This window comes from Falco naumanni, chromosome 3 (assembly GCF_017639655.2).
Source record: "Falco naumanni isolate bFalNau1 chromosome 3, bFalNau1.pat, whole genome shotgun sequence".
Taxonomy (NCBI): Eukaryota; Metazoa; Chordata; class Aves; order Falconiformes; family Falconidae; genus Falco; species Falco naumanni.
The window spans coordinates 2,774,788-2,801,807 of record NC_054056.1 but is presented as its reverse complement, the minus strand read 5'-3'; the positions used below and the strand labels follow the sequence as shown (position 1 = coordinate 2,801,807).

Sequence of the window (27,020 nt, the reverse complement as noted above, 5' to 3'; positions counted from 1 at the left end):
CGCTTTTGCAGATTACAGGCAGTGTGGCTCTGGGGCTGAGGCACGCAGGGAGTGTTGGGGGGGGGCTCAGCTGCAGGGGCAGGCGCCTCGTGTAGGCACCAGCCCATCCCTGAGCACTGCTCCTCCCGGGAGGACAGGCAGGCAGAGGCTGGTGGAAGGGTGAGAGGCAGGAGCCAGGACCTGCCACTGGCTCAGCGGGTCCTGCAGGTGAGCAGGCAGCATGAGCTGGGTGTCTGACATCTTGCTTGCATCGCTGCAGCCCAATGTAGCTCTGGCACCCACCATCCTGCTGGTGCTTGCCCCAGCACCTAGCTTGCGTGGTGCTTGGCCAGTGGTCCCCACGGTGGGACTGGCTCCCAGCAGGCGGTGACAGCACAGCCTGTCTGTGCGTAAGCTGTTACGGAGATGAAATCCAACTTGGGAGATTGTTTCTTTGGTTTCCTTCAGGAAACATATCTGCTGCACTGTCTTTCTAAACCTCCTCTGCAAAGGGCCTCAGTTCACCTTTGTGAAGAACGCTAATTGCGGAGTGATTTGGTGTGATGAGCATCTGCAAATGATACCTTCTGTGAGCAGTAAGTGGGTTTTTTCCATTGCTGCAGCATGCATTAGCGACGGAGGCATCGCTCAGTTCAGCCATCCTGAGCATGCAAACCAGGAGGGAAGAGCTGCCTTGGGTGACCCCGTTTGTGCCTCTCCCCGCTGTCGGGTGGCTTTGGCTTGTCCCCACAGGCAGCGAAGGCTGGATGCGTATCGCTGGCTGTTCGTGTTTCCCAGGTGCCAGGGCTCGGAGCAGCCGCGATCTGCAGGAAGGGCTGTCATCAGGCAGGTGTGGAACAGGACAGCCCCTGAGCTCCTGCTCCCAGTGGGGGGGGTGGGTCCAGCTCCTTGGTGCCCCAGAGGTGTGGGAGGAGCTGTGTACCCCCCTCCCCACAGCAATTCATGCAGCAGGGACCAGTCAGGCTTTAAATCCCAGCTGAACAAGCCATGGGCTGAGTTCATACCTCGTAGCAGGGGCAGCAGCTCCGGCTGTTCCCCCCACGTAGCTGCAGTGGGGGAAAGCCCCCCATGGAGAGGCTGAGTCAGCATGCAGCCTCCGAGCAGAGCAGCCCCTTCCTCTAACCGCTTGTGGCTTTCCCAAAGGAAAAGCTTCTGCCAAATGCCAGGAGCCTGAGGGAAAGGCTCATGCTCCCCTCTCGGTGCCAGGCCAGCATCATCCCTTGAGCGCTTGCTGCGTATCTCCATGCCTTGCATGGGGCTGATGGCTTTTGCTGAGCCTGACAGGCACCCTGCTGCTTGTGGGGGGACACCGGGGATGTGTGTGCCTGCCTGGCACTGCTGGGGAGAGGGCCTGCCCCCCCCCCCCCCCAACACACAGGGAGCGGTGCCTCCCATCAGCTGATGCAGCTGTGAGGAGTGGGGATCCAAACATGGTGCCCTGGGGAAAGCTCTGCCTCTGGCGCTGTCAGATGTTCCAGTGTGTTGTCTCACTGTTTCGTAAATAAATAATAATTAAAAAAAAGTTGTGAATTTTCTTCCCACGTCTTCCTGAAATGGTCTGAGAGGCTGGAGGCAGGACGGAGGGGGCCGGTGAGTAACGGCAGTGTGCAGATGGGTCTCCCTCCCTGCCCGCCGGGGCTGCGGTGTGCGAGGAGCACGAGGAGGGCTCTGCTTCAGATGGAAAGCTGCTTTCCCACCGAGGGTGACCTTGTGGCCTGGGAGCCTGGGAAGCTGGATCCTGATGGCACTTGATTGATGGGATCTGAGGAGTTGTTCTCCCTCAATGTCAGTCAGCCCGCCTCTGCTGACTGCAAATGAAGGTACAAGAAATTGGACAGTAATCAGTGCCAGATGGAAACTGCAATTGAAAATGCCTTCTGTCTGGAGCGTGTGGCCCAGGAGGGACGCTTGGCCAGGGCAGCGCTGAGCACTCGGCCCGTGCATGCTCACAAAGCTCCTGCTTGCTTTCTGTTGCTCCATTACCGCACACAAAGATGATGGGAGATGCAGCTCCGTAGGAACCTGCCAGACAAAGAAACCACTCGCCAAGAGCTGCCAGCTCCGCGTCCTGCCCGCTCCAAGCAGCCTTTGCAGATCCAAGCAGAGGTGCTGTTACCCCGCCAGACAGAAAGGGGCAGGGACCTGGAAGGCAACAGCTTTGCACTTCACAGCAAACAGTGCAAGTGAAGTCGCCCCTGCAGCGGTGCGAGCAGCGTGCAGGGAGCAGATCTGCTCAGAGACTGTGTCGGAGCTGCCAGGCATCAGAGGCATCCCAAGGGACCGGGGCGGCAGCAAGGCCTTTCTGTGCATTATATTTCAGCAGAGCCTTGACAGATGTAAACCTCCAGGATGACAGGAGCGCATCCCCTCCGGGGCCGGCATGGCTCAGCCCTCTGAGGCAGTGCAGGCAGCGGAGGGGAGGCTGGGTGGTGCTGAGCATAAATTACAGGGTCTGCAGCGCTCACGCATGAGCACTGGATTAATTTATGCATGAGTGCCCAATTAGTTCATTCATGAATATCCAGCTAGTTCAGACTAAGCACCCAAATAGTTCCCATGCCAGGGCCCGGTTAGCGGGTGCCGGAGCCCTGCGTGGGGTGCACGTCGGGGGGCTGCTGGGGGCCCCTCCGGCATTGCTCCATGCTGGACTGGCAGAGGAGCCGGTGGCACCCTGCTGCAGGCAGATTTAAGAGCAGGTGGCCCGAAGGAGGAGGCAGGAGGAGACTCGTGGCTGGAGATGCTCTCACTGAGCACCAGGGAAAGCTGCCGTGGGGAGGGTCAGAGCCGGGGGTCCCAGCCTGTGGCACCACCTCACTTCTGCAGAAGTGGGGAGCATCCCTTGGAAGGATTCATCCCAAGCCTGTGCCAGCACAAGACTAAACAGTGTCAAGGCTCCATCCACTATAATAAATGTAATAATAATAATTTTAATGTAATAATAACAATTTAAAATAATAATTTGCTCACTGTAAATAAAAGCCCTTGCAAGAGAGAACCGGTTTCCCTTGCCCTTTGGGACTTTGCTGACCAACAGTAATCCCATTATTTTTGGCAGATAACTCCTCTGGTGCTTTTCAGCTTGTTTGAGGAACCAGGCATCTCACTGCAAATTAATTGAAGGTTCATTTTCTCATCAAATATCCAGCTCACCTAGAAATGTGGAGGCCAAATGGCAAAGGGAGGAAACTTTGGAGACAAAGTTTGATGCTAATAGCCCAAGTTCATTTACCGATCGTTTGGAGCGGGATCATTGGAGCCTGTGGCTCACTCCGTGTCGTAACATCTCCCTCCTCAGACACCTTATCCATCTGGCGCTCGCCATCTGTTCCCCACAGTGCTCCCTGCCTTATCTAAGCTTTGCTGTAGGAAGTTTGTCCGTGCAGAGCGCCGGAGCCCGGGGAAGGGCGGCAGCAGGCAGCGTGGGCAGGAGTGCAGGGACGGCACAACATGAGTGTTTTCAGAGGGTGAGCACTCATGGTGGTCCCTTGCCCCCCCCAGCAAAGCGCCTCTGCAGACACCCCCTTCACGTGTCACTCCCTCCCAATTAATTATGTTGAAACACCCTGGACACATCCCATCCTAACGAAGCTGTTAATGTCCCCACTGGAGACCCCTGCTCCTGCCCTGCTGCCCGCACCAGCTGTGAATGACCCAGCCAAGGGCAGCCACCCCCTCTGCGAGGGGGAAGGGGCTGGGATGCAGGATGGGGCACCCCAGGGAGCCCAAAGACTCTGCCAGAGCATGTCTGCTTGGTCCAGAGGGGACACACCGGGAGGGGGGCTGTGGCTGTGCCAGCACCACTGGGTGAGAGCAGCACTGGTGGGACCCGGCAGCTCCAAAAATGCACCCCACAGCCAAGGGATGCGCTCCCCCCGTCTGGGGCTGTGCAGGCAGGGGCTCAGCAGCACTGTACAGGCATGACCAGGATGGGCTGAGGACTCATTAACTAATTGATCCAGGCAGGGGCTTGCAGATGGCAAGGAAGGTCTCTGCTAAGCTTTTCTTCTCTATCTATATCTGTTAATGACCTGGCATTACCTTCTCACTTCTTTTTCTAGCTAAACCCTGATACTGCAGTCAGACCACTTCTGCTCTTCGTATCTGTTACTGTCCTTAAAAGCAACAATTTGCTTTTGGTTAAAAGTAGAAATACTATTTTAAATACAGAGTCGCTGTGGTGCTTTTCCTGCTTCCCAAGATCTTCCTGCGCTGACAATATTCTTGTCCTGTTTGGAGGCTGAAATTATTCGCTACAGTCATAATTGCCTTTTGGCTCCAAAGATTTCTAATGAATCTTTCTCTGTGGGCATTCGATGGCAACACTCTTCTGGCCACGTGTACGGTATCAGCAGCATCGCAGGGTGTTTCCTTCCCGGGCAGAGCAGCTCTAATCGATTCTGGACTAATTCCTGCCTGGAAGACTGGCAGGAGGAGAACGCTCCCAGTCCAGCTGCCCACGGTGGAAAGGGGGGTGTGGGGGACACTGCTCCCCACCTCCCCTGCTCCATGGGGGGGCCCGGCACCACTGAGCCCCAAGCAAGAGGGAACAGTCACCATCCCAGTGATACTTTTAATCAGCCAGTGCAGTCAAAGGGAATCAGTCACATTAAAAGGGAATCGTAAAGCTGCTTTGGAAACCAGAGGGCCATGCAGAATTGCTCAGCGGTGTTTGTTGAGAGCCCAGCCGTTTTACGGTGCCATAAACCTCCCGGCCCATGGGCTGAGAAGCGTAAATACTGCCTTTACTCTTCCACGCACCGGCTAATGGCAAGGGCATGGTGCAGAATGAGACAAGCTGACATGGGGACCGAGGCGACGTGTCACCACGTCCTTGGTCTTGCACAGCTAGCCTGATGAGATTTATATTTTGCTGAGTAGACAACTCTGTGCTCCTGGGACACGATGGATGTTGCAGCTTCTCCATCCCTGTAACACTCATTGTAATGCGGCTTGCTGAGCTTCTCAGGCTTCAGCGATTTTCCTCTTTGTCACCAATCTCCAGATCATGTTGCTTCCTCTTCTCACTCTTGGCTCTGGACCAAAGCGGGCATCATGTCTCCTCATCTGCCATGATATATAGGTCTCTGCTTACAGAGACGTTTCTTGAAAACTGGGATTTTGCTGGAGTCATTCTTCTAGAGGAGCTGCTGCAGCAATAGGCTCTGCCAGCAGGTTCCTCCCCCCAGGACCTGAGGTCCCTGGGGGCACAGAGGCACCACCGGTCCCTGCGTGGTGCTGCCTCCACTGCTCCCGGCTTGGTCCCACCGCTGCTCGGGGACAGGAGGACGTGCCTCACAGCCCAGCACATCACCTCGGCCTTGCTGTGCCCACAGGGGCTGTGCCCACCCCTATGCTCACAGCCCAGCGAGTGGAGAAGGGGCTCCTGGGCAGGAAAAGGGTTTTTTTTTACTTCTGCTCTTCCACCTGCCACCTCCCCGAGGTTCCCGGCATGAGCCCTGCTGGTGTGTGGGGCCAGGGCAGCACCCTCCGCCTGCCGCGCTCTGGATGGAGCCGTTCCATCCCAGTGACCACAGCTCCACGGCGTGGGGACTGGAGCTGCCCGCGGGGACCCAGGTGACAAATCACTGGCAAAGTTGCTGTGGGGAGCATGCACAGGCAGTAATGGAGTTGTAATGAATTAAGTGCTGTTAAAATTGATGCAGGGCTACTGTAATGAATGTGCATGTGTTGTGAGGATTAGGACACGGGTATGATGAATATTGTCTATCAGCTGTGATAAAAAGCCTATCATCCCAATACATATTTTCAAAAACGAATTTAAGGCTGAAAGAGATTATTAAAAATGAGGAGAGGAAATTGTCTGGGATATATTTAGAGTCCCTTGCTAGGTAAGATGAATTCCAGAAGTCAAAATACCGCCTGTGGGGTGAAAAGGATAGATGCGGTTATTGTGGTAGCTCGAGATAAGAAGACAGAGCTGAGGCGATCCTTCCTCTGGCAGGGAGCGTCCGGGGCAGCCCCCGCCTGTGCGCTGGGGACCTGCGTGCCAAGCCAGCCCCACAGCACGGGGACCCTCCTGGTCCCACACAGCGTGGGGACCCTCCCCACCATGGAGCGGAGCACAGTGCTGCTGCTGTTTCCACACGTCCCTGCCCCAGCCTGGGGTCCGGCTAGTCCCTTCCGTCGCCAGGGTCTGTGACCGCTGTGGAGCTGTGCCATGAGGACACCAGCGGCCGGAAGCGCTGATAAAGGATGCGGGAGCTCCCCTGAGCAGAAAGAGATGCTGTAGGAGAAGGTCTAAGAAAGGCCTTTGCCTGCAGCTGCCAAGGAAAGGACCCACCAGCGCTGCTAGGGATGGGTGGCTCCAGTTCTGTCCCTCCGTATTTCATCCTCTTTTGTTAGGAGGGCACGTGCACACGTACGTGTACCCCGAGCTGCTGTGCCAGCTTGGCTCCGAGGAGACAGGGCACCGCGAGTCTGCAACCTGCCGTGCTCCGGACGTCTGGAAATCTGAGTTTTGATCTTGACTGTTCCCTCAGTCTTTCATTTAATCTCTCTGTGCTGTTCACAATGACAAGATCATTAGAAACCCGGTTCCTGTTGCAGAGCTCTTCCTCCTGAGCAGTGTATAACCATGCGGACGATGCCTGCAAGACAAGAGGTTTAATTGTGTTCTGCCAGCATCCAGGGGGATGTCAGCGAGTCAAATTTAAAGCCAGGCTGGATGGGGGTGGGAAATGCACCTCCATTACTCACCCAGCCTGAATGAGGTTTAGGTTTTATTATATCCCAAAATAGCCAGTGCCTGGGAGGTGCTGATTGAAGCCATTTGAAAACATGACAACATCCTCAGGACAATAGGTGTCTAATCTAATGAAGCCAGAATGCATTAGCTAAGAGCTGCGTAAAGTGAAGAAAATGCAATTAAAGCATTCCTGAGGACAGATGTCGACCTACGTAGGGGACACTGATATGAAGACATCGGCAGAAGTCTAATGAAAATAAATGATCTGTTTGAAACATCCCTCAAATCGATACCGGAGCCCAAGCCACCACCGTTCCCCCCAGCCCTTGGTGGCTGCCGCCTCGCTCCAATCCCACCCGCGTTTCAGCACGTCCCGGCAGAGCCTGCCCGGCTCTGGGACAGCTGGGGCTGCCGGGAGGACGGTGGCTCTGGGCGAGAGCCAGGGGGGGCACGGCTGGCGCATGCTCCATGCCCACCCACACGGGGAGCAGCTTTGCTGGAGGCCTGTGGCTTGAGTCAGAGGGCAGGAGGTGGTTCGGGGGGCTGGGGGCTGAGCTGCTCCAGCACCCGCTGGGGGTCAGGCTGGGTGGGTCCCACTGGCAAAGCTAAAGCCGGGCTGGGTGGCTCGGTGGGTCCCACCGGCCCTGGGCTGGTGCAAGCACTTGCCCATGGGTGGTCACAGGGCAGGGGCCGATCGCACGCCTGCCCACCCAGCACCGTGCTGATGGCAAGAGTTTTTGCAGTCTTTGCAGCAAAACAGCCCAGGAGAGTGTCACCCCCTCATCCCGCAGCGATGACAGGGTGGCCTGTGCGTAGGGAACCGCTGTGATTAGTGCCTGTGCTAGACAGGTCCAGGCTTTTCCCAGACAAATGCCCTTCCCGAGGCTGGGAGACCGAAATCTTTCTTGAAGCCTCTTGACAAGATAGGATTCCTTCCCTCCTTGCAGAATTTTGTAAGTTTTTGTCTCTAAATAACCACTTAAAATACCTTGGGCTGCTGAATTTTAAACAGCTTTTTTCTTCCTTAAAGACTAAATCAGAGGAACACACAGAATCTTTCAGTGCAGTTAGACATTGATGCATAGGAGCCAAATCTCAGAGATTTCACCATCAATAACCGTGGCCTCTTGCTGTGTCTTGGATTTTAGGTTCTCAGACACTCTGACAGATTTCCTTTTATTTCCAGCTCCTCGCTGACATGGGAAGTCTGACAAAATTTTGATCTCAGACCATACATCTTGCTATCTTTTTTCATCTCCTGATGCTGCGTTAAAAATCTCCACAGAGCCACTGCAGCCCTACATCAGGGTACACTTTTCCCTGCGCCCATTCCCTTGCCCGTGGAGCACCGTGTGGGAATGCCACCAGGGCACCAAGCCTCTCCACACTTACCCACAATCAAGGCTGCGTGAACGAAGGCGGTACTGGGGGAAATGCATGTTTCCATTGCAGTGTGACTAGTGTAAACAGCTGAATAATTCAAAGCTCTAGACCAATATATTTTGAAAATAAAAATTCCCATTTCAATTCACCCATAGGCAGGTTGCTGGCAGCAGGATCCCTTCCGGCAGCCTGGGGTTGCCCATGGGCCATCCCTGCCTGCACCTCTCTGCCTGCACGGACCCCCAGCCCATTTTGGGGGGATGGCTGGCTCCCGGGGCTGGTCCTTGGGTGCTGCTGCCAGCAGGCACCTCCGGCTCCCCTTGCGCTGGATCCCAGCACAAGGCAGCGAGCAGGGATGGGAAGGGCCATCTGCTCCCACCTCCTGATCCTGCCACCCAGGAGAGTGCCCGGTGTCTCCCCAGCCTCAGCACCACTTGCTGTGGGTGGGTGTGCAGCCACGCTGCTGGTCCCCATCGTGGAGCCCATGGCCAGGGGACGATGCTCTGGCAGACCTGATCAGAGCCTCCCCACTGACAGCAGCTGCCATCGGCCCCCGAGTGCTTGGGTAAGTGGGGATGGAGACAATCTGCCTTTTCTTTGATTGCTCAAAGCGGATTGTGTTTTGCTCGCTCACTCTCAAGCTCTGCTACGCTGGAGCCACATCCGGGATCTGGGATTTCTGTTGTACAGCCAGCGCGTATTTGGGTAGAGACACCTTCCTCTTTTCTTTAGGCTCTTACTCGTGTTATAAGTAGTAATTAAAACCACCCACTTTCATAAATTGCTGGCAAAAGTAACTTGCATCAAATCATGATTCTTTGGCAAGAGTTTAAATTGACAGTGACAAGTTTATTTCTAGAAGAAAGTTTTATTTTGGGGAGCTTGATTCATTATGCCACATCACATTTTGATGCAGTGTGATGTGATACCTGACACATTGCATTTCCCCGCAAGTCAAAGCAGGGATTTATATATCACTCTGCTTTGTGCTGAGAGACAGCACACGGGCTGCCGAGAGCCACCCTGCTCTGATTAGGCAAGACAATACTCTGTTAACAATAATTTTAACAGACTCAGGGAAACTTTTATCCTTCTGTGGGCAAACGTTAAAGTCACAATAGAGCTTCCTTATAAAATAATTTAGGTGGAAACCAGAACCTGCCCCAGCTGCAGGCACTGTAAACCCTACTATGCACTTAATCATGATTAGGAAATCAAAGATGTTGCAGAGCTGACTGCAAACGTCTTTCTGCCTAGCTCAGCTCAGCACAGCCAGCTGCCCCACTAACACAAGCACTTTGATTGCCGGTGCAATGGGTGGAAAGAATTTGGGCACATCTGTGAGACAAGCAAGACGAGCGCCTCTGCCATGTCTCCTGCTAGTTCAGCTCCCATCTGGACACCCACCACACCGCAGCATGCAGGGGTTCCCCAAAACCATTACCAGACTCCAACATGCTGCAAACTTGGACAGGGTGTCTGCTACACGGGTGTGATGGTTTTATGCTTCAGCCAGCAAGGATTTGGTGGCATCTTTACTACCACAAGAGGCCCTTTGTTTTTTTCAGGTGGGAACATGCAAATGCGCAAAGGAGAGCCTTGCAAAGGAAGGTGTGAGCCTGGCCCACAGCAGCTGGCTGGGCTGGAGGCTGGCTGTGCAGGAGCATCTGCCTCGCAGCAGCAGTGTGACAGCGTGCGACGCGCCCGACACGTGAGACCCCCTTGCCTTGGGTGATACACACACGTGTACAGACAGCACGAGGAGAAAATAGTTCCTTCAGGATTGCTGGTGATGAAATGGTGGAGACGGAATGACTCTGTTGCTGTTCCTCACATGAACTGCTGTAATGAATTCTGCTTCTCCTGCAAAGCCGCATTATATCTTCACTTAATTTAACTTTGCCCAGAAACAGCCATAGTGAAAGCAGTCTGGCTCCCTGAGCCTGTTTGTCCCCGGAGACGTACAGCACTACCAATTTACATACCACTTACCCTGGGAGCTTGTATTTACAGTCACAAACCGCTATTTATCCAGCCCACCAACTGCCGTCACCCCAGAGCACCTAAATCTCACAAAAAGCATTTTCATTGCCTTATTAATCTCTATGCCTCCTGGCGTTTAATAGAATTCACTTAAAAATATTTAACAGCATAAAACCCCCGTGGCTGAGTGCCATTCCTACAGCTGCCTGAAGAGATTGCCCTGCGGCCTCTGTGCTTGGGACACTGCGAGCGCATTGCTCCACTGTGCTCTCATCCCTGGCCCTGCAGCCTTGGGGGCTTTATGAGAGAGCAGGGGCTGCCAGAGCTTCCCAGCCCCAGAGCTGGGGCCAGACAGACCCTGGGCGGCAGTGGCACCGGCACCAGCACTGGCACTGGCAGCGGCACCAGCAGGGATGCGCTGGGTACCAGCCTCCCTACAGGGTCCGTCTGTCCATCAGACGTGGCGATGGCACTGAAGCTGGGGGCTGGCACGAGGATCAGGCCAACAGATTTCGCTCTCCAGGATGCATCGAGATGGAGCCTTGGGGTCAGACGGAACGCTGAACTTCTCATGCTTCGCCCAGAGAAGATGGCACCTGAGCAGGACGGAGGGAGGCACTGCCAGTGCTGTGGCACAGCCCAAAATGAGCCGTAGAAGGGATCGGCGGCAGATCACTGCCTGCGTGCTGCTGCCCGCTGTGTCACAGCACTGGTGGCAGAGCGGGACATGGCGACTTGCAGGGAACAAATTAAGCCGAGTTACGTAAACACTGCGGTCTGGTTTATTCGTTGCCAACAAACACAGTCTGCAGCAGGGCCCGTGCTGCTACACCCCAGCGGGTGAAGATGCCTGTTTCTGGCCAGGCTGTGGTCCTCCGGGGTGTCCCTGCTGCCCCTGCCCACCCTGCGCAGCTGTGACAAGGCCAGCTGGCCTGCCGTAGGCATGAGGAGGGTGGTGCACAGTGCGGTGCACAGCCCACGAGCAGCTTGCCCTGCGCTGCTGCATTGGGCCGGGTTTACCATGTCCTTCTGGTGCTCACTTGGCCCTTGAGGCCCCGTCCAGACCTTTGCTTCTTTTGCCAGAAAATGCCAAAGCCCCACCATTGCCCCACTGCTGCCCACCATCTCTGAGCACTCTACTAAGCATCCAGCTAGCAGAGACGCAATATTCCCCTGGGAAAACATCAGCAGGAACAGGCTTCATTAAAGAGAAGGGACTTGCAAGAAAAACCTGAATTGCCCAGTTCCAAGCTCTTATCCAAATGTGAAGGTTTCCCCAAAATGCCTCTCTGCAATACATGATCTAGGGCTCCAGCGGGGATAAGATGCTGCTGCTTTATTTTTAAATACTGTGCAAGTTAATGGAGATGTTTATGGCTGTACATAAAAAAGCGAGCTGTGCTCCCATCGCGCTGTGCAGAGAGCGAGACCACCCCTCCACACACTGCAGGTGCCTGGGGGGTTCCATCAGCACCCAGAGGGGATGCCCAGCCTGCGACACCCCTGCCGGGGGTGCCCCTAACCCCTGCCCCTCCCTTAACAGCTCGCCCCTGCTCTCCAGAGCATGTGGCTTCATCTGCGCAGGGCAGGCAGAAGATGTCCCCAACCCCACTGCCACGAGAGCCAGGGCCGCCACCGCGGCGGAGATGGCACTCACAGCCAGGCAGCACCACGCTGCTCATCTGTGCTAAATGTTTGTGGGTAAATATTTCATCACCCATTTGTAAAGTGTGATTTAATGAATATCCACATTCGACGGCACCCCCGAGCCTGATGCGGCCGCATCTCTAATGAATGCGTTTGCTCAGCTGTTGCCAATTCCCAGCACTTCATGGAGTTTCTCTCATCTAATGCAAGTTTTATTAGGTGTGATACAGACCCACGCACGCAGCCTCTGCATCACTCCAGTCAGGCTGGCGGCTGTTGCAGCTCAGGATGCTCGGCTGGGCACAGGAGCCTCCGGGGCTGCTGCAGCGGCAGGGAGAGGAGGTGCTGGCCCTGGCAGTGGTCACAGTGCCCTGTGTGGTCTCAGGATGCCAGCTGGTTGTTCAGCCTGCTCCGCTGACCAAGGACATCTGCTTCTCCTGAGACGTGCCAAGGCCGCTCGCTGCCAAGGCCACTGCTCTAGCCGCCCACCGGCTGCCCACTTCAAAAGTGCCCATTTGCAGTGAGCTTTGGGAACAATTGTGCAGCGCTCCTGGCACAACTGATTCCTGGCAAGTCTGCTCTGCTAATAAACCGGGACGCATGAAAATGACCCTTTAATTACTTACATCCTCTAAGTCAGATGCCACCATAAAAAAAAGGGGGCAAGGGGTGGGCGCCTGGGAAGAGCACCTTATGAACACATTTCATTGCAACAAACCCTCTAGACAGCCTCCCCTCCCTCTCCTTTCCCCCTTGGTCACCAGAGACCTGCCACCGGCAAGCAGCTGGATAAGGATGCCTCCCAGCCAGCAGCACCATCCCAGTCGGCAGCACCATCCTGGCCACTGGTGTGTGTTTTACTTCCAAACACTGTGCAGACAAAGCTCAAAAGGCAGGGGCAGAGGGGCACAGCCCCTGTCAGCCCATGGGCTCCTGCTGTCAGGGCTCCAGGCGTGCCAGTTGTTGGAACACAACAAAAGCAAGGCAGGAAAAGGGCCAGCTCAAACCCCCGAGCTGTGGCTGTGCGCAGAGCCTGTGCCGAGGCAGCGGCTCAGGGACTGGTCTGCACCCGCTGGCTCAGTGCAGTTCTTCTGCTTTTGTTTGTGCCCCTTCACATGTGGCTGCTGCCCAGGAAGGCAGGCGTTGCACTGAGTGATAATGGCTTCTCTTTGTCTGATGCTGAAGGTGCTTGTCAGCCTCGGCAAGATAAAAAGGCCAAAGACATTTATAATTGTGTAATTAAATGGCTCCTGTGCCTTCCAGGCATCTCTTGCTGCTGGGCAGATGGCTCTGTTGTCAGCAGGCAATGGAAAGTGCAAAGGCAGCTAAGGTTACCCACGGGGGCTGCACGGGGGCTGCTGGTGGACACCCAGCCCTGAGCCAAGGCCACCCAGCCCTGCGCCACTGCACCAAGGCCACCCAGCCCTGTGCCAGGCTTGTCTGAACTGGATGTGCCACCAACCCCAGCACTTGCTTCAGCCTGGGCACCCCTCGGCCGGTCCCTGCTCTGCGGTGGGCTCAGCCAAGCCACACCTCTGTGACCACTCCTGCTGGACAAGCCCTGGGCTGGCACCTTGGTTCCTGACGGTGTGACCAGTGGCAGAGATGGTCTGGTCCCAGCAAGGGATGGGGACCAGCAGGAGCTGGTCCCTGCAGCCTTGTCTCTGCGCTGGGTGGCTGAAAGGGAGGCTGCAGCCTCTGCTTTAATTAGAAGTGATTTAAGCGGATGGTGCAGGCAAAGTCCTGAGTAGCTGAACACCCCCCCAACAACTCCTGTCTCTGAAAACTCGCTTGCCACGCCTTCGACCGCCGTGAGGTTAGCACGTTGCCTTCAGTGCGTTTTCAGCTTTTACAATTAGCAAATAGAGCGCAAGAGTGGGCAGCCCTGCAGGACGCGGCAGGCGCAGGGAGAGCTGGCCCCACTGCCTGCCGCCCAGCCGGGGGGCACAGACACGCTTCCCAAGGAAGCCGCAGCTGGGGGATGTGCTCCCCTCGCCGGCGCAGCCTGTTTTTCCCAACTGATGTGTTTGGCTGCTGCCATGCCCCAGCGCTCCCTGCGGAGCTGACAGCTGGCTACACTGCCCAGGATATCGCTCCATCACCCACCTGTCCATCGCCCACAGCGCCGCTTTACATGCTCATCCGTCATTTTCCTACAGGAAAGGCTGACGAGCCCCATGTGGGCTTTTAGCCTTTCCCAGAGCCCGGGCTTGTGCTGCTGGTTGGTGACAGAGCTGCTGAGCGCACCAGGGCACGGCTCTGAACGCACACCACGCAGGGTGGACACCTTGTCCCTCACTCTGCAGGGTGCCTAGGCTCTGCAGGGCACCTCCACCACTGCCCCATGGCCGTGTCTGGGGGATGGCTGTCCCTTCGTGCCACCACGGAGGCACCCACCCTGTCCCAGCCAGGGTGGGCAGTGCACGGCACTGAGAGTGGCTGGGAGGGCACCCACCCTTTGTGGCAAAGTCCCGGCGGGGAGGTGGGTGCTGCAGGGTTTTGGCCATGCCCCAGCGTGTGCATCGCTCTTGTGCGCTGAGGTGGTGGGAGATTAATAAGAGGAGGAAAGATGCATCTGTCCCGGTGACACTTGAACTGACAGATCGCTGATTATGATGATAAATGGCACCGGCTCTTCCTGATAATTAGCAGTCGTTCATATTTAAACATTGCTCTTCCTCCAGAGCCAGGCTCTTTTTAACATTCCCTGGGCATCGCTTTCCTCCTGCCCATCTCCTTCCCACACCGGGAGGACGAGGGACACACGCCAGCGAGGCCAGGCTTGTCTGACCCCACCACGCCGCTGCCACGGGGGCAGTGGCTCATCCCGACCACATCAGCCATCACAGCAGCGATGGGGCCATGCAGCCTCACCGCAGTAAATGTCCAAAGGAGGAAGGGGAGAGGTGATGGATGTCATGCCTGAGGCCACTAAGTGGGAGCGAGGGGCAAGCTCCTGGGATACAGGTGGGGCTGGCTGGGCACTGCGGCCAGCTGCTCTCACCAGCACCGTGCAATAAATATTTTATCTTAAAAATCCCCCCCTATGAAGCAGCACCTGCCAAGTGCTGAGTCCTTCCTTGACTGATCGCTGCTGCATCTCGCGTTCTGCTGCGCCTCAGCTGTAACAGCTTATTGATCCTTCCTCTGTCACCAGAGAGCAACGTCCTCCGTTGCAGCGTGCTCTCCACCAGCGCCGGGGGTGAGCCACGGGCGCAGGCACAGCCTGGGCACACGGGGAGCATGGAGCTGACACCGGCACTGCTCAGCCATGGGCCAGCTGCACACGGTGAGATAACCATGTTGTTTGCTGTGATTTTCCAGACATTTTCCAGAGCTAGTTTTCTTCCTGAAAGACACTGCATGTGTCAAAAGCTGGTAAGTCCATTGCTGGATATACAAGGCACATGCACAGTTGCAGAGCAGGCTGTGATTTTCCCCTCAAACCTCCAGATCAGGGAAGTAGAATTAGAAGGAGAGAATTTTTTCTCTGGTCTGTTGTGCAGAAGATATTTGCAGTCTGGTCAGCTGCATCAGCAGAGGGTGGGGGAAGAAGGTGCAGCAGCTTCATTGTCAGCCCGTGCAATCCATCACTGCAACAGGGCAGCTGTAAAAATGCGAGCACTAAGTTTTAAAGACAAACTGTCCAACTCGGAGAGGGCAGGGAGATGCTGACACCGCTCAGCACAGCAGCTTGACCCAGTAAGGCAGCAAATCTGCTCCGCGGTAGGCAACGTGGCGAACTGCGCCGGCGTGGACCTGCGGTGGGACAGCCGGGGTGGCAGTGGGGAAGGAGCCCCTTCAGTGCCATTAACACCCGCTAATTATACAGGTGCGTAACAACTCATTTCTGGGCAATTACCTTCCTTAGCTTTGGGTTTTTTTCTACTCCCCACACAAGGCTTCGAGTGTGACGAGCCCAGACCTGCCAAGGCAGACAGGAGAAGGGCTCCCGAGTCTGGAAGCCGGGGTGAAGGCTTAGCCCCGGGGGGGGCTCACAGCTGCCAGCCCCCACGCAGGCGGCTGTGGAGCCACGGCACGGAGCCCTGTGGTGCCCGCCCCGCTCTGACCGCCTTTCACGCTGACCTTTCCCGGTGCACAGGGAGGCAGCTGCTAATGATTTCTCGGCTATCTCCGCGAGCCGTTGCGCGCAGCCTACAGCAGACTTGTTTCCATCTGACGTGATCTCAATTATTAATGGCTCGATTTACACGGCACGCCGCAGCCTTCGCCCGGCACATTCCCCAGGGGAGCCGCCCCTGCCCACGCTCCACGCAGCCCAACACGCTGTGCCTTCACCATCGCCCCCACCCACGCACCAGACCCCAAGGGAGGGCGATGCCTGCAGCAGGAGACCCCCACCACCCTCAGCATCACTCCTGTCCTCCACTGCACACCCCCGCCGCTGGCTGTGATGGGTGTAACCAGCCCCCCAGCAGCACAGGGGTCCTCAGCCCCGCCGTCACGCCCGGAGGGGAGGTGTCCCACGGCCCCCAGTTGAGCCTGTGCCACGAAGGTCACAGAAGAGAGGTAAAACCATCACCCACAGACCACAGGAAGCACGAGTGCCAATAACTCCAGGCAAAAAATACATCTGCTTGGCTGCCACTCGCAATCCACTATTCATAACCCCGCTTCAGAGCTCTAATTATTTCTTTATAGTGCCAATATAGCCCCGGCCAGGCTGCTAGTGAAGACTGGCTGAATTAATTGATCGACAGAAGGCAAATAGACTTCACCCATTTTAAGCACCCATTCAGTTCCCTTTTCCTAGCAGCTGTCACTGTTGTCAGCGTGCCGAAACGAGGCTTTTGTACATGTTCTTTGGCATTAAGCAGCCCAAGAAAAAGAGAAGAAATGCAGACTAGTGAGAGTTGCATTGGATTATTTCTAAATATTATTGTTTGTGCAGTGTTGGCATTTAACATGCTGGCCATACACTGCTTTCATTTACTCAATTAAACAATTAATTACATGCCTTGAGCACAGTGACTCTGCAGTGTTTTCCCTCTGCTCAGCAGCATCCCCACACTTAAACAGCAACACGTACATTAGACTGGCAATTGCACTTGTATTGACAGCTCCACACTGTGAGCACTTCCAAGGTTATCTGGTCCTCAGGGTGACAGGAAGGACTCCTGCCTGCCTGAACAGCATCTGGCCTGACAGGCCCCCTGACGGACCTTTCTGCCCACAAAACACACCCGCTACTGGTTCAGTCATGGGTTTTTCCCCCGTAACGAAGTGTCAGTAGCAAGAAACCACCACCCTGACTTCCACTGTTGCTGCCACCTCCGCAGCAGGAGCAAAGGCTCTCATCTAATCACACTTGCTATTTAATAAAACAATGCAGCCTTTCCTGCCTTGCTACTAGTAAAACTATTCCTTACCTGACACCTGCTACCCTTGCTAAAGTCTGTCCCTCACCACGACACCTGAAATGACCCACACAGACAAGCCAGGGCAGAATCAGTGGTTGTTTTTACTTCGGTATTTAGATAGCTTATTATTGCAGTCTTCCAACATAGTTCAATAAATACAAAATTAACAAAAGTGTCAATAGATCTTTATTACCTTTTATTATTATTATTATTAATTATTCCAAACCAACTGTGATTCCCTGGAGATGTCTGACTATAGTTCAAACATGAAATGTACACAGTGTCCCTTATGATATTATATTACATTTGTTTCAAGCTTATAAAAATATATATTGACTTCTCAAGTATGTATTTACAGTATATAACACGTGGTTAATGAATATCAAAAAGCGTGTGGAGATGAACCAACTTGACTCCAGTTTTGGTTTCACGCGAGGGGGTTGTTGGAGGTGCCGGCACATCCTGCCCACACCGAGCAGCACCACATCGGGCTGCAGCCGGAGCTTCCCAAATCCTGGCTCCAGCACGTTGTTCCTAATGCTGCCGCCCCTGGGGATGGGAGACACGTCCCTTGCCCCCTCCCTCACCCCTATAGCCCCTATAGATCCCGCAGGCGCTGCGCCTTGCAGTGCAGGATGCAGTGCAAGATTGGACATGTGGTTAGGGTCCGTCCTTCCGACCTCATGGAAAACAAGACGTGACACAGGAGGGAGATTTGGGGACTGCAGCCGAGGGAGCTGAGGGGAAAGGGCCCCTCCTGCAAAGCAAAGCTGCAGGGAATCGCTCCCCAGTGGGAATCGCTCTCCAGTGGGAATCGCTCCCCAGTGGGAATCGCTCCCCAGTGGGAATCGCTCCCCAGCCGCCCCAGGAGAGGCTGTGCCTGTTCTCCCCAGCAGAAAGGAACACCCAGCGGAGATGTTCCCATGAGGAATACCAAGCAAAGCCCAGGAAAAGGAGCTTTCCTGCTACTGTACCAGGGCAGCAAAGTGTTGCCTCAGCAACGAACGCTGAGGATGCGAGGCTGGATGCTGGGGTCACATCGCTGCCCCCCAAAGCTGCACTGCTCTTCCTGAGGACACGCGATGGAAACTGTCCTCCTTTACCGTCACAAGGCACCGACAGCCGGCGGGACACTGAGGGGCAGGGGTTGTGTTCCAGGTGCTTTCCCTCCCTGCACAAACAGGCTCGTCTGCACACGAGCTCAGACACCTGCACTTGCTCCGCTGCTCTAATTCCTACCTGGCCCCCACTGCCTGAACGCCTAAAATCTAACCCTCTCGGAACAGCATTTATTAGCTCCAAAGCCCCCAGATTACCAAACACTCGTCGTTTTTTCTTCCCTGAACAAGCCCATTAATGCTAACGCTGCTGCAGAGACGGGGAGCGTGCTCGGCCGGTCCTGAGCCCCTGTTAGCACCAATATGACTGGGGCTTCCCCGCAGCCAAGGGAGGAGGAAGGAGCCTTGCACAGGGTCAGACGCTGGATGCACAAAGAGACTGAAATAATTTTTGAGGCATTTCCCTTGGTCGAGCAGATTCAAAACAGTGTTGCTAATTAATTTAATTATAAGGCATTGAATACTTCCCCGAAGAGAGGTGCCGAGAGGAGGCAAGTTAATTTTAAAATCATCACAACAATCCACAGCTTAATCTGCTCATTTTGTTATCTTCAGCATTGATGAGGAGTTCAATTAAAAGTGTTTACTGTTGCAACGAGCTAGGCTAGGAAGCGTATTTCCATTATGTGCTTTTTCTTTTCTTGCTTGAAGGAGAGGCCAGGAAAGCAAATGCCTCTTGTTTCGGCTGAGTTAGAGCATGATCCCATTCACAGAACCACACTGTCTAAAAGAAACAGCTTTCTGAAGCACCACGAGACCCTCACCAGGGTAGAGTCAGGAAAGTAATTAAACACTGAATTTCTTTTGGGAACAGCTAGAGACGCGCAGACAGAGAAATTACACTTTCAGTTCGGTTTGTGCTAGAGGAGGTAGGGTGGGAGCCTAATTCAGTGGGGGGAATGCTAAAGAGATGATTGAAAGATGGTCTTGCTTTTACCTGGAGTGCTCCAGCACAGAGCGAGCACCAGGCGCTCACACAAGCAAACAGCACAGGAGCTGCGGGGCTGCCAGCCCCCTGCAGAGCTCAGTGGCTGCGGGAGGGCAGGGACCCCTGCCCACATGGCCACGGAGGCTGCCCAAGGGACCCACAGCTCCCAGCGAGCCACCGGTCACCGTGTCCTGGGAGAAAGTGCCACGACTCTGGCTAAGCTGTGCTGGGGTTTCGCTCTCTCCACTAGGCAGCGTCCAGAGGGAGTGGGGGGCAGACTGGGGCAGCCCTGCACACAGCCGGCCCCTCCTCGCACCCCGAACTGTGGAGACAGGGTCTGCTTTGGGGGTCCTGCTCACAGCCAGCTCTGTTTCCCAGACCCTGAAGCACTCTGTCACCGCGTCACCAAGCCCTGGATTTCCCCAGACCTCCCTGAAAGCAGCTGCACCCACCGGCTGCAGCTCCCAGCATCCCGACACAGGAGGCTGCTGCAGATCCCACCGACAGGACAAAGCAGGGAGATGGGGGAGAGGATCCGGAATCAAGTTGGTTCAACTCCTTGCCTAAAGAACTATAATATACTTTCTCTATAGATAAAATGTAAACATAAAGAGCATACAAATTGCACTTGATCCTTGGGATCTGGCATTTCTACCAAATGAAGGTTTTGGTTCACCTTTATTACTCTTCTGGGTGAGAAACAGCAGGATGGCGAGTGACCGACCAGACCACACAAGGGCCAAACTTAAAGACAAAATTATTTCCGCTAATAACCAAGTGACACTGGGGAACATTGTTTAAAGTGCCGAGGTGGCAGGACGGAGAGAGCTTCTTTACCCCGGTGAGCAGCAAACTCCCTGGAGCGTGCCCAGCACACATCTGCCCACAGCGTGCCAGCAGCTCCGGGTCCTGCAGGGCGAGTGTTCCCGTCTCGAGCTCTGCACACACGCCTCTGTGCTGCCTCACGCCCCCCTTGGTGTTCGCTACTGGGAGCTCAGGACCTGCATGGTGGAAGGTGCCCTTCTCCCTGCCAGCCAGTGCCACCGGGGCTGCGGGACCCCGGAGCAGCTGGGAGCGCACGGTGCCCAGCGCAGCACTGCCCAGCAACGCCGGCACAAGGCAGAAAAAGCGATAATCCACCATTAGCTGGCACCTTCTTGACACCACCGATCAGCGAAGTTCAGGCAGAGAGTTCTGATCTCTGATGCAGTCAAGCTAAAATATCTGAAAAAAGTGAAATCTTGCCACTTTGGAGCACTCCTGGGCATGCAGCCGAGCCAGAAGAGCCCGAGGGCTGGCGAAAAGAAAACGACCGTGCATGAGGCTTTGCTAAGCAGAAGCTGGATCCCTGCAGTGACATGTTGTGCAAGGTCCAGCGGGGCCAGGATGGCCAGCGGGGCCAGGATGGCCACCAGCACCTACGGCCATGCCGCCCTGCTTGACCGCATGACCGGGAGGGAAGGAAGACACCGCGGCAGGGCAGGTGCTGTGCCAGCCACGCGAGAGATGCCCGAGGGCCCTCCGCTCCATCATCGTTTAGATCCTCATCCTCTCAGAGCAGGTTAATAGAAGGATCTGACTCAGACAGATTTCCAACCACATTGTGAACATCTCCCACAGCATTCACTCCCTTTATAAATCTTTGCCTTTCATCATTGCTAATTCATTTGCAACACTTACAGATGATAATAAAAGGCCTACAAAACTCCACACAAGGCTGCAAAGATGCATTTCATTAACTAACTTCAAGGAAACTTCTATTATTAAGCAGGTGTTATTTAGGTTTTTCATCAGGGATCAGGCCCACATCAGTGGGAACTGCCGGCGCGCAAGGCAGGCAGTACTGCGCTACTGTCCGCAATAAAATAAAGTGCTGATGTGCCCTGGTTTGCCTGGATTGCACGGCAGGATTTCAGGGGTCCCACAGATGCAATGGTCAGTGTGGGGCTGGGGTGCACAGTTCCCGGCACAGCCCCTACAGCCACCCCGAGCACCCACAGCTGAGGTGCACCTGCTGCAGAGGCTGTGGGTGGTGTGGGGTGCGCTGGCACTGCAGCCCTCGGGCACGGACCTCCATCCAGCCGTTGGCCTGTGGTGGAAAACTGATGCCCCGGCACAGCAGGGCGGGATGCTCCAGACAGGCTTCTGCCTCTCCCTTCCCCGCTCCCAACCGGGCATGGGGCCAGAGGAGGAGGAGGAGCAGGAGGCGGGGAAGAGCACTCCCCGCAGCTGAGGGGGCCCTTCCAGCGGCCAGGGATATGCTGCCAGAGTGGACATGGGAAGCAGCCCCCCAAATCACAGCCATGCCCGCTGTCCCTCTCACTCCAAACCAATTCCCAGGTTTTCATCCCATTTCTGGCTGAACTGGGAGGCTCCTTTCTAAGGAGCCTTAGAAACATTCAGCACCATTTGCTCCGCACTTTAGCAGAGAATATTTTTGTTCACCAACTGGGGTGTCAAGGCTCAGTGAAGTAACTCTCGGAGCAGAAGGGATGTGGCTGGGAAAGAGTTTCCTTTAGCATAGCAGATGGGGAAAGTCACCTTCCAGGAGTTGGGCGCTGGGTGTGAGCTGTGCTCCAGTGTCTAAAAATAAAAGCAATAAAAGCTCCTTGTGGGGTTGCTAGAACATGTCAGCTTGTATAAAAATACCCATGGATTTCACCAGAAGGATGCTAGATACGAAAATGCTGTCAACTCTGGATTAAGACAGTGCGCAAACATCCATCCACCCTGTTAACCTAATTACCATACGAAATGGCATTATTACAGTTTGATTCATTTTACAAAACAGTGCTGGGGAGAGCCACGTCCACCTAGGTACACCGCAGGCGTGTGACCCAGGAATCCTTGGCTTTCCCGGCACAGGGGACGGGAAGCCCTGCTCTCTTGCCACGTGGAACGACTTGTTCGGCAGCAGCCCAGTGATTCCTACATCCCACCTGAAACCGCGGTACGTCAGAGATTTGGTCCAGTTTGGGGCTGGCTGGCTGCTCCTCCCTGGGAGCACCAGGTCAGTGCTCCGCACCGCTGTGGGGGTCTGCTTCACACCTGCACGCCTCGGCCATGCATTTGGATCACCTGTGCCCGGAGAGTCTGGATCCCGCTCAGGATGGTCTTCTGGTGCTCCACCAGCGTGATGCCCAGGCTGAGGACGTCTCTGCAAAATGAGCCCTGCATCAGCCACGAAGAACAAGCCCTAAACTCTGAAGCACCCCGACACCAGCTGCTCCCAGGCAAGGGCAGCGCAGGTTTCAGACCTGCCAGAGCAAGAAATCCCCGACATGTGGTCCCAGCCGACGCGGGACGGGCCCCAACCAGGAACCCAGGGGTAGCACGAGCCCGCGGCATGCCAGGCGTGAGAGCTCCCAACCCTGCCCCCCGCGCTGCCTGCGTAACAGGTTAGCGCCAAATCGCATTAGATTTGACTCCACTTTCTGGAAGGGACAGGTCACGCTCCTCTTGTCAGAAATGAGAGGTTAAAGTCGCAAACTCCAGGTTTAAACCCCTGCTTCAAAAACCAGCAACTGAGAGGCACGACACGTGCAGTCCAGCCCACGCCAGCTCTTACAGGCATGTTGTGGAAGATCTGTCCTCTCGTTTAGTGACGCCTGACTAACGACAAAGCTGAGCTCCCTCATGCTGCACCCAGCAACACCAGTTTATAGCCAGGAAATGAGTTCACTTACTGGGCTGTCATCCTGGCCACTGATTCCAGGTAGCAGTAGCCTGCAGCTGTGAAGTTGTCTTTGTACCTGCCCATTTCTATTGCTTCCAGCCACTCGCCTACGGAGCTGAAAGACGGGAAGGCCGAGAAGGTTCGCTCGGTGAGGGGTATAGACGTGCTGTGGGACCTGCCAACAAAAGCAGGGCGGTGAGGAGGGAGCAGGCACGGCACGCCTGGGGTGGCGGCCGGCAGGCAAAGGGGAACAGCAGCCAGCAAAGCGAGAGGGTGGTCACCTGGTGCAGGTGGAGCTGGGGCACTTCGGGGGCTCTGGGCTCTGCACCAACTTGCTCAGGATGTTGTGGATGTGCGAGAACTTGGGTCTCTGGCTGCGGTCCTTCTGCCAGCAGTCAAGCATGAGCTGGTGGAGCGGCGGCTGGCAGTTCACAGGGGCGGGCAGGCGGAACCCGTCCTCCACAGCCTTCATCACCTGCAGTGGGCAAAGGAGGTGGGGGGACGGGGTCAGGTGCTGCCACGCAGATCATATGCAACCCCCTGGGGCAAACCTCCCTCCTCACACCCTGCCTGGGGAGCGGCAGCAGCTCCTCCGCGCACCACAGAGCCACCTGCACATCATTAGCAACGGCAACATCATCATCTACCACGCGGCCGCTGGGGACTCACGTCCTGGTTGGACATGTCCCAGTAGGGTCTCTCGCCGTAGGACATGACTTCCCACATGACGATGCCAAAGCTCCACACATCGCTGGCCGGACTGAAGTGGTGGTACTGGATGGCTTCAGGGGCTGACCACAGCACCAGGCTCTTCCCGCGCTGGACGGGCAGAAGGGGAGAAATGACGCGCTTGCACCGCAGGATGTAGCTGATGGCCGTGGTTCCCAGGTGGCCGCTCACCGTGCCCTGCCTGGCATCGCAGGGCAGCCACCAAGCAACCCCGCGTGCTACGTGCGGGTTTAATACTAAGAGAAAACTTTTGCCTCTCTTTGAAAACCGCCATGCAACTGTATGCTACATGGGAGCGTGAGTCCTGAAATATTAATGGGAGAGGAGAATGTCTCTAGGAAGAGCTGATGGCATTTTATACATTAATATTTAATGAAAACCGTTTCAAAGCTGCACAAACACACAGCCCCTCCACCTTGGCTTGCTCTCCTGTAATTAGCAATCCCCGTCTCGGTGTCTGCAGAGCCCTCTGGATGCGCTAAGGAAAGCAGGTGACAGAGACCGCAGCTAATTGTAATTAACAGCAGGGAGACCTTCACCCCAAAGCCACAGCCCTGCTGCACCGCACTGGGAGAAGCCAGGGCTCCTGCTGTGCTCTCCATCCCCCTCACCGAGCGAGCTGCTCCGTACCCGGCGGCACGCCAGCGCAACTCCGCTCCAGAGCTTTGCAGCACGGCTGAGCTGCAGCTCTGCAGGCAGCGCTGGCCACAGCGAGGGGCATTGCGCTTTGCCAGGGGCACCACGGGATAGTGGTGCTCTCCCTGCCCAGTGCACCCAGTGTGCCTCCACCCAGCTAGCGGTAACGGCTGAAAAAGTTGGCCAAGACTCTTTCTGCCACTGGTCTGCTCAGAGCTGGCAAATGACTGCAGCTCCTGGCAGAGCGCGGGGCAAACCCTGCAGCCAGGCTCTTCCCACTGGGACACCCATACCCTGCACTGGGACACAGGGACCAGGTCCCTGCAGGCAGCGCAAATCAGCTGCTGCCTCCCTGGCGCTGCCCAACGCTCGCTCTGCAAACAATAAGTGCTCATCTGATTGAGGAATCAATGCTCTTTAAAATATTAATGCCTGCTTAATGCGACGCGCTAACAGCCCCAGCTGATGCCGGGCGGCTGCAGGGTACCGATGAAATGTCTCACTGATCTGCAGTTCAACATGCATTGATGCACCCCAAACAAAGCGTGCCGAAGGGGGGTGTGGAAGCAGCGCTGCCCCCAGCTCCGTGCCCGGGGGCTCCCGGGCAGCTTCGCCAAGCAAACGCAGGCACTTGGGAGACAAGCTGGCTAACAGAGCTGATGAGGTGTAAGTGTGAATCAAGCAGGACTTAAATTCTTAATTGAAAACCATGAATTTCATTACAAGTGATAAAACAGACATAAGGAACCCTGAGGCTGCCAGGGCTGCCTCCAGCCGCCCGTCACCTCTCTGCCAGTTCTCACAGACGCGTGGCAGGGCTGCGGCCAGAGGAAGAGCCGTGCTGGGCAGCTGCTCTGCAGTTCCCTGGCTGAACGTGTCTGATTTATAGCTGAGAAAGAAGCTGTTAAGATGCAGAGCCCCCATTCGTACATGAGGAAGGAAACATGAGCCCAGGAAAAACCGAGGTTCTGGAGCAGGATTGCTGTATGCCTTACTAACTCCACCTGTGGCAGCTGGCTGGCTTTGGGTTGGATCCTTATTCACATTCCAGGCAGGTTGCAAACCTCTCCAGTGGCGCCAGGCCCTGGTCCAAGTGCTCCTGGCCACAACCACACGTTGCAGCCAGGGAGACCCACCTCTGCGGCAGGTTTTGCAGCCACACTGTCAGCATTTTGCTTTTGGGGAACGCTGACAATAGAATTCGGAAATGCAGCTTACCATGGTGGAGAAGATCGTCTCCATCTTATCTTCTTGGGGCCGTCTGAAACCAGTTATTTTGCAAGCCAGGCTACTGTTCACAAGGACTTTGTGGGCAGCAAGGCTTTTGTGTATGTAGCCCATCTCTGCCAGGTACTTCATGCCAGAGGCAATCCCCTGCAACATGCAAACGAGCTGGGTGGCTGTGAACTGTCCCTCGTGTTTCTGTTAAAAAAATAGAGGAGGAAAAGCCCAAAGTGAGGAGTGCCCAGCTCAAGGGGGCATGGCCAGCAGAGCCTGGGTGGGTGGCAGACGCCCGCAGTTACCAGCAGCTCCCACAGCACTCACCCTGAGAAAAGAGTCCAGCACGCCGTTCCCCATGTACTCCATCACTATCATCATGGTACTCCCTGCACGGACAGACAAGGAGCACCACGTGAGTCCTGCCCACGGCTCGGGCAGCAATAACTCTGCAGGTGTCAGAAATCCGGGTGCTACCCCCCGGCACCGTCAGCCCACGCTGCCTGGCTACTACGGGAGACGAGGACTTTATCCCAGTTTGCAAGGAGCAGTGGGTGCGAGGCCTTCCTGCCGTTCCCAGCTGGGATCCCACTAGATCCCAATACCAGATGCTCCTTTTATCAGGACACTGAACCACACCACAGAGGAGGACTGCACTACCCAGCGAAAGCAAAAGCAACCAGCTCAGCCCAACAGCCAGGACAGAAATACTGCCTTCCCGAGCGAACAGGCTAGTTAAAACCAGCACACATGCTCACGTTTCTTCGGATTTACATGAATATCCATTTAAGTACAGCATCCGCAGACCAGTTCAGCGCGCACACTCCCGGGAGAGCTGGGAGCAATCAGAGTCATCTGTTTTACTGACAGAACCTCACTTCAATTTGCTTTTATTAAGAGCGCACAGTTTTGCTGCTAAGCCAGTCCTTGATTTATTAATCTAGCTGTAAGCATTTTATTAATCATCAGAATGCTAAGTAGCTAAACCACAAGGAAACACCCGATTTCCAACAGAGCGCCAACAGCATCGCACCTCCAGCACCGGGCCATCACTGCAAAGCCACAGCTCAGGCGCTCTGCCCGCAGCAGAGCCTTCCTCCACCACACGTGGCTCCAGCTGCCCCGTGTCCCTGTGTCGTGCAGCCCGGTGCCCCCCTTACCTCTGGTGATGACCCCCTCCAGGCGGATGACGTTGGAGTGATCAAACTGGCCCATGGTGCATGCCTCCGCCAGGAAGGAACGCTGCTGCTTCTCCGAGCACCCTGCCCGCAGGGTCTGGATGGCCACCGGCAGCTCTCGCTTGCTGGGCAGCTTCAGGCAGCCCCGGCAGATTTCTCCAAACTCCCCTGCACAGCAGAGAGACGAGTTAAAGGGCATCCAAGGCAGGAGTTCCTCGCAGCCGCGGCTCGGCACCGTGCCTTCCCAGAGGACCCCCTGCCACAGCGTCCACACCAGTCCTTTGAGCACCGACACAGATCCCTCTGCCATCTCCAGACCGTGAAAGAACGAGCTACCTGCCAGCTGGCTTCACGGCTTCCTCACAGCTCTCAGCATTGTTGGGCAAGGGCGATGCTTTACTGAGTTGGTGCAAGGCACTATAAACACAGGTTATATA

The 27,020-nt window shown here is 55.6% G+C and overlaps 1 protein-coding gene across 1 annotated transcript in view; it reads right to left on the bottom strand.

The window, feature by feature from the left end:
- Positions 1-17,268: 17,268 nt before the first annotated feature.
- The window catches only part of EPHA10 (EPH receptor A10), a 44,657-nt gene continuing 34,905 nt past the window's right edge, over positions 17,269-27,020 (bottom strand). Inside the window, exons 11-17 of the mRNA XM_040588229.1 lie at positions 26,566-26,751; positions 25,733-25,794; positions 25,406-25,609; positions 23,492-23,641; positions 23,104-23,297; positions 22,833-22,997; positions 17,269-22,303 (exon numbers count right to left, since the gene is read on the bottom strand). Of these exons, the coding sequence (XP_040444163.1) occupies positions 22,189-22,303; positions 22,833-22,997; positions 23,104-23,297; positions 23,492-23,641; positions 25,406-25,609; positions 25,733-25,794; positions 26,566-26,751 (1,076 nt within the window). The 3' untranslated portion in view covers positions 17,269-22,188. The remainder of the gene's footprint in view (positions 22,304-22,832; positions 22,998-23,103; positions 23,298-23,491; positions 23,642-25,405; positions 25,610-25,732; positions 25,795-26,565; positions 26,752-27,020) is intronic.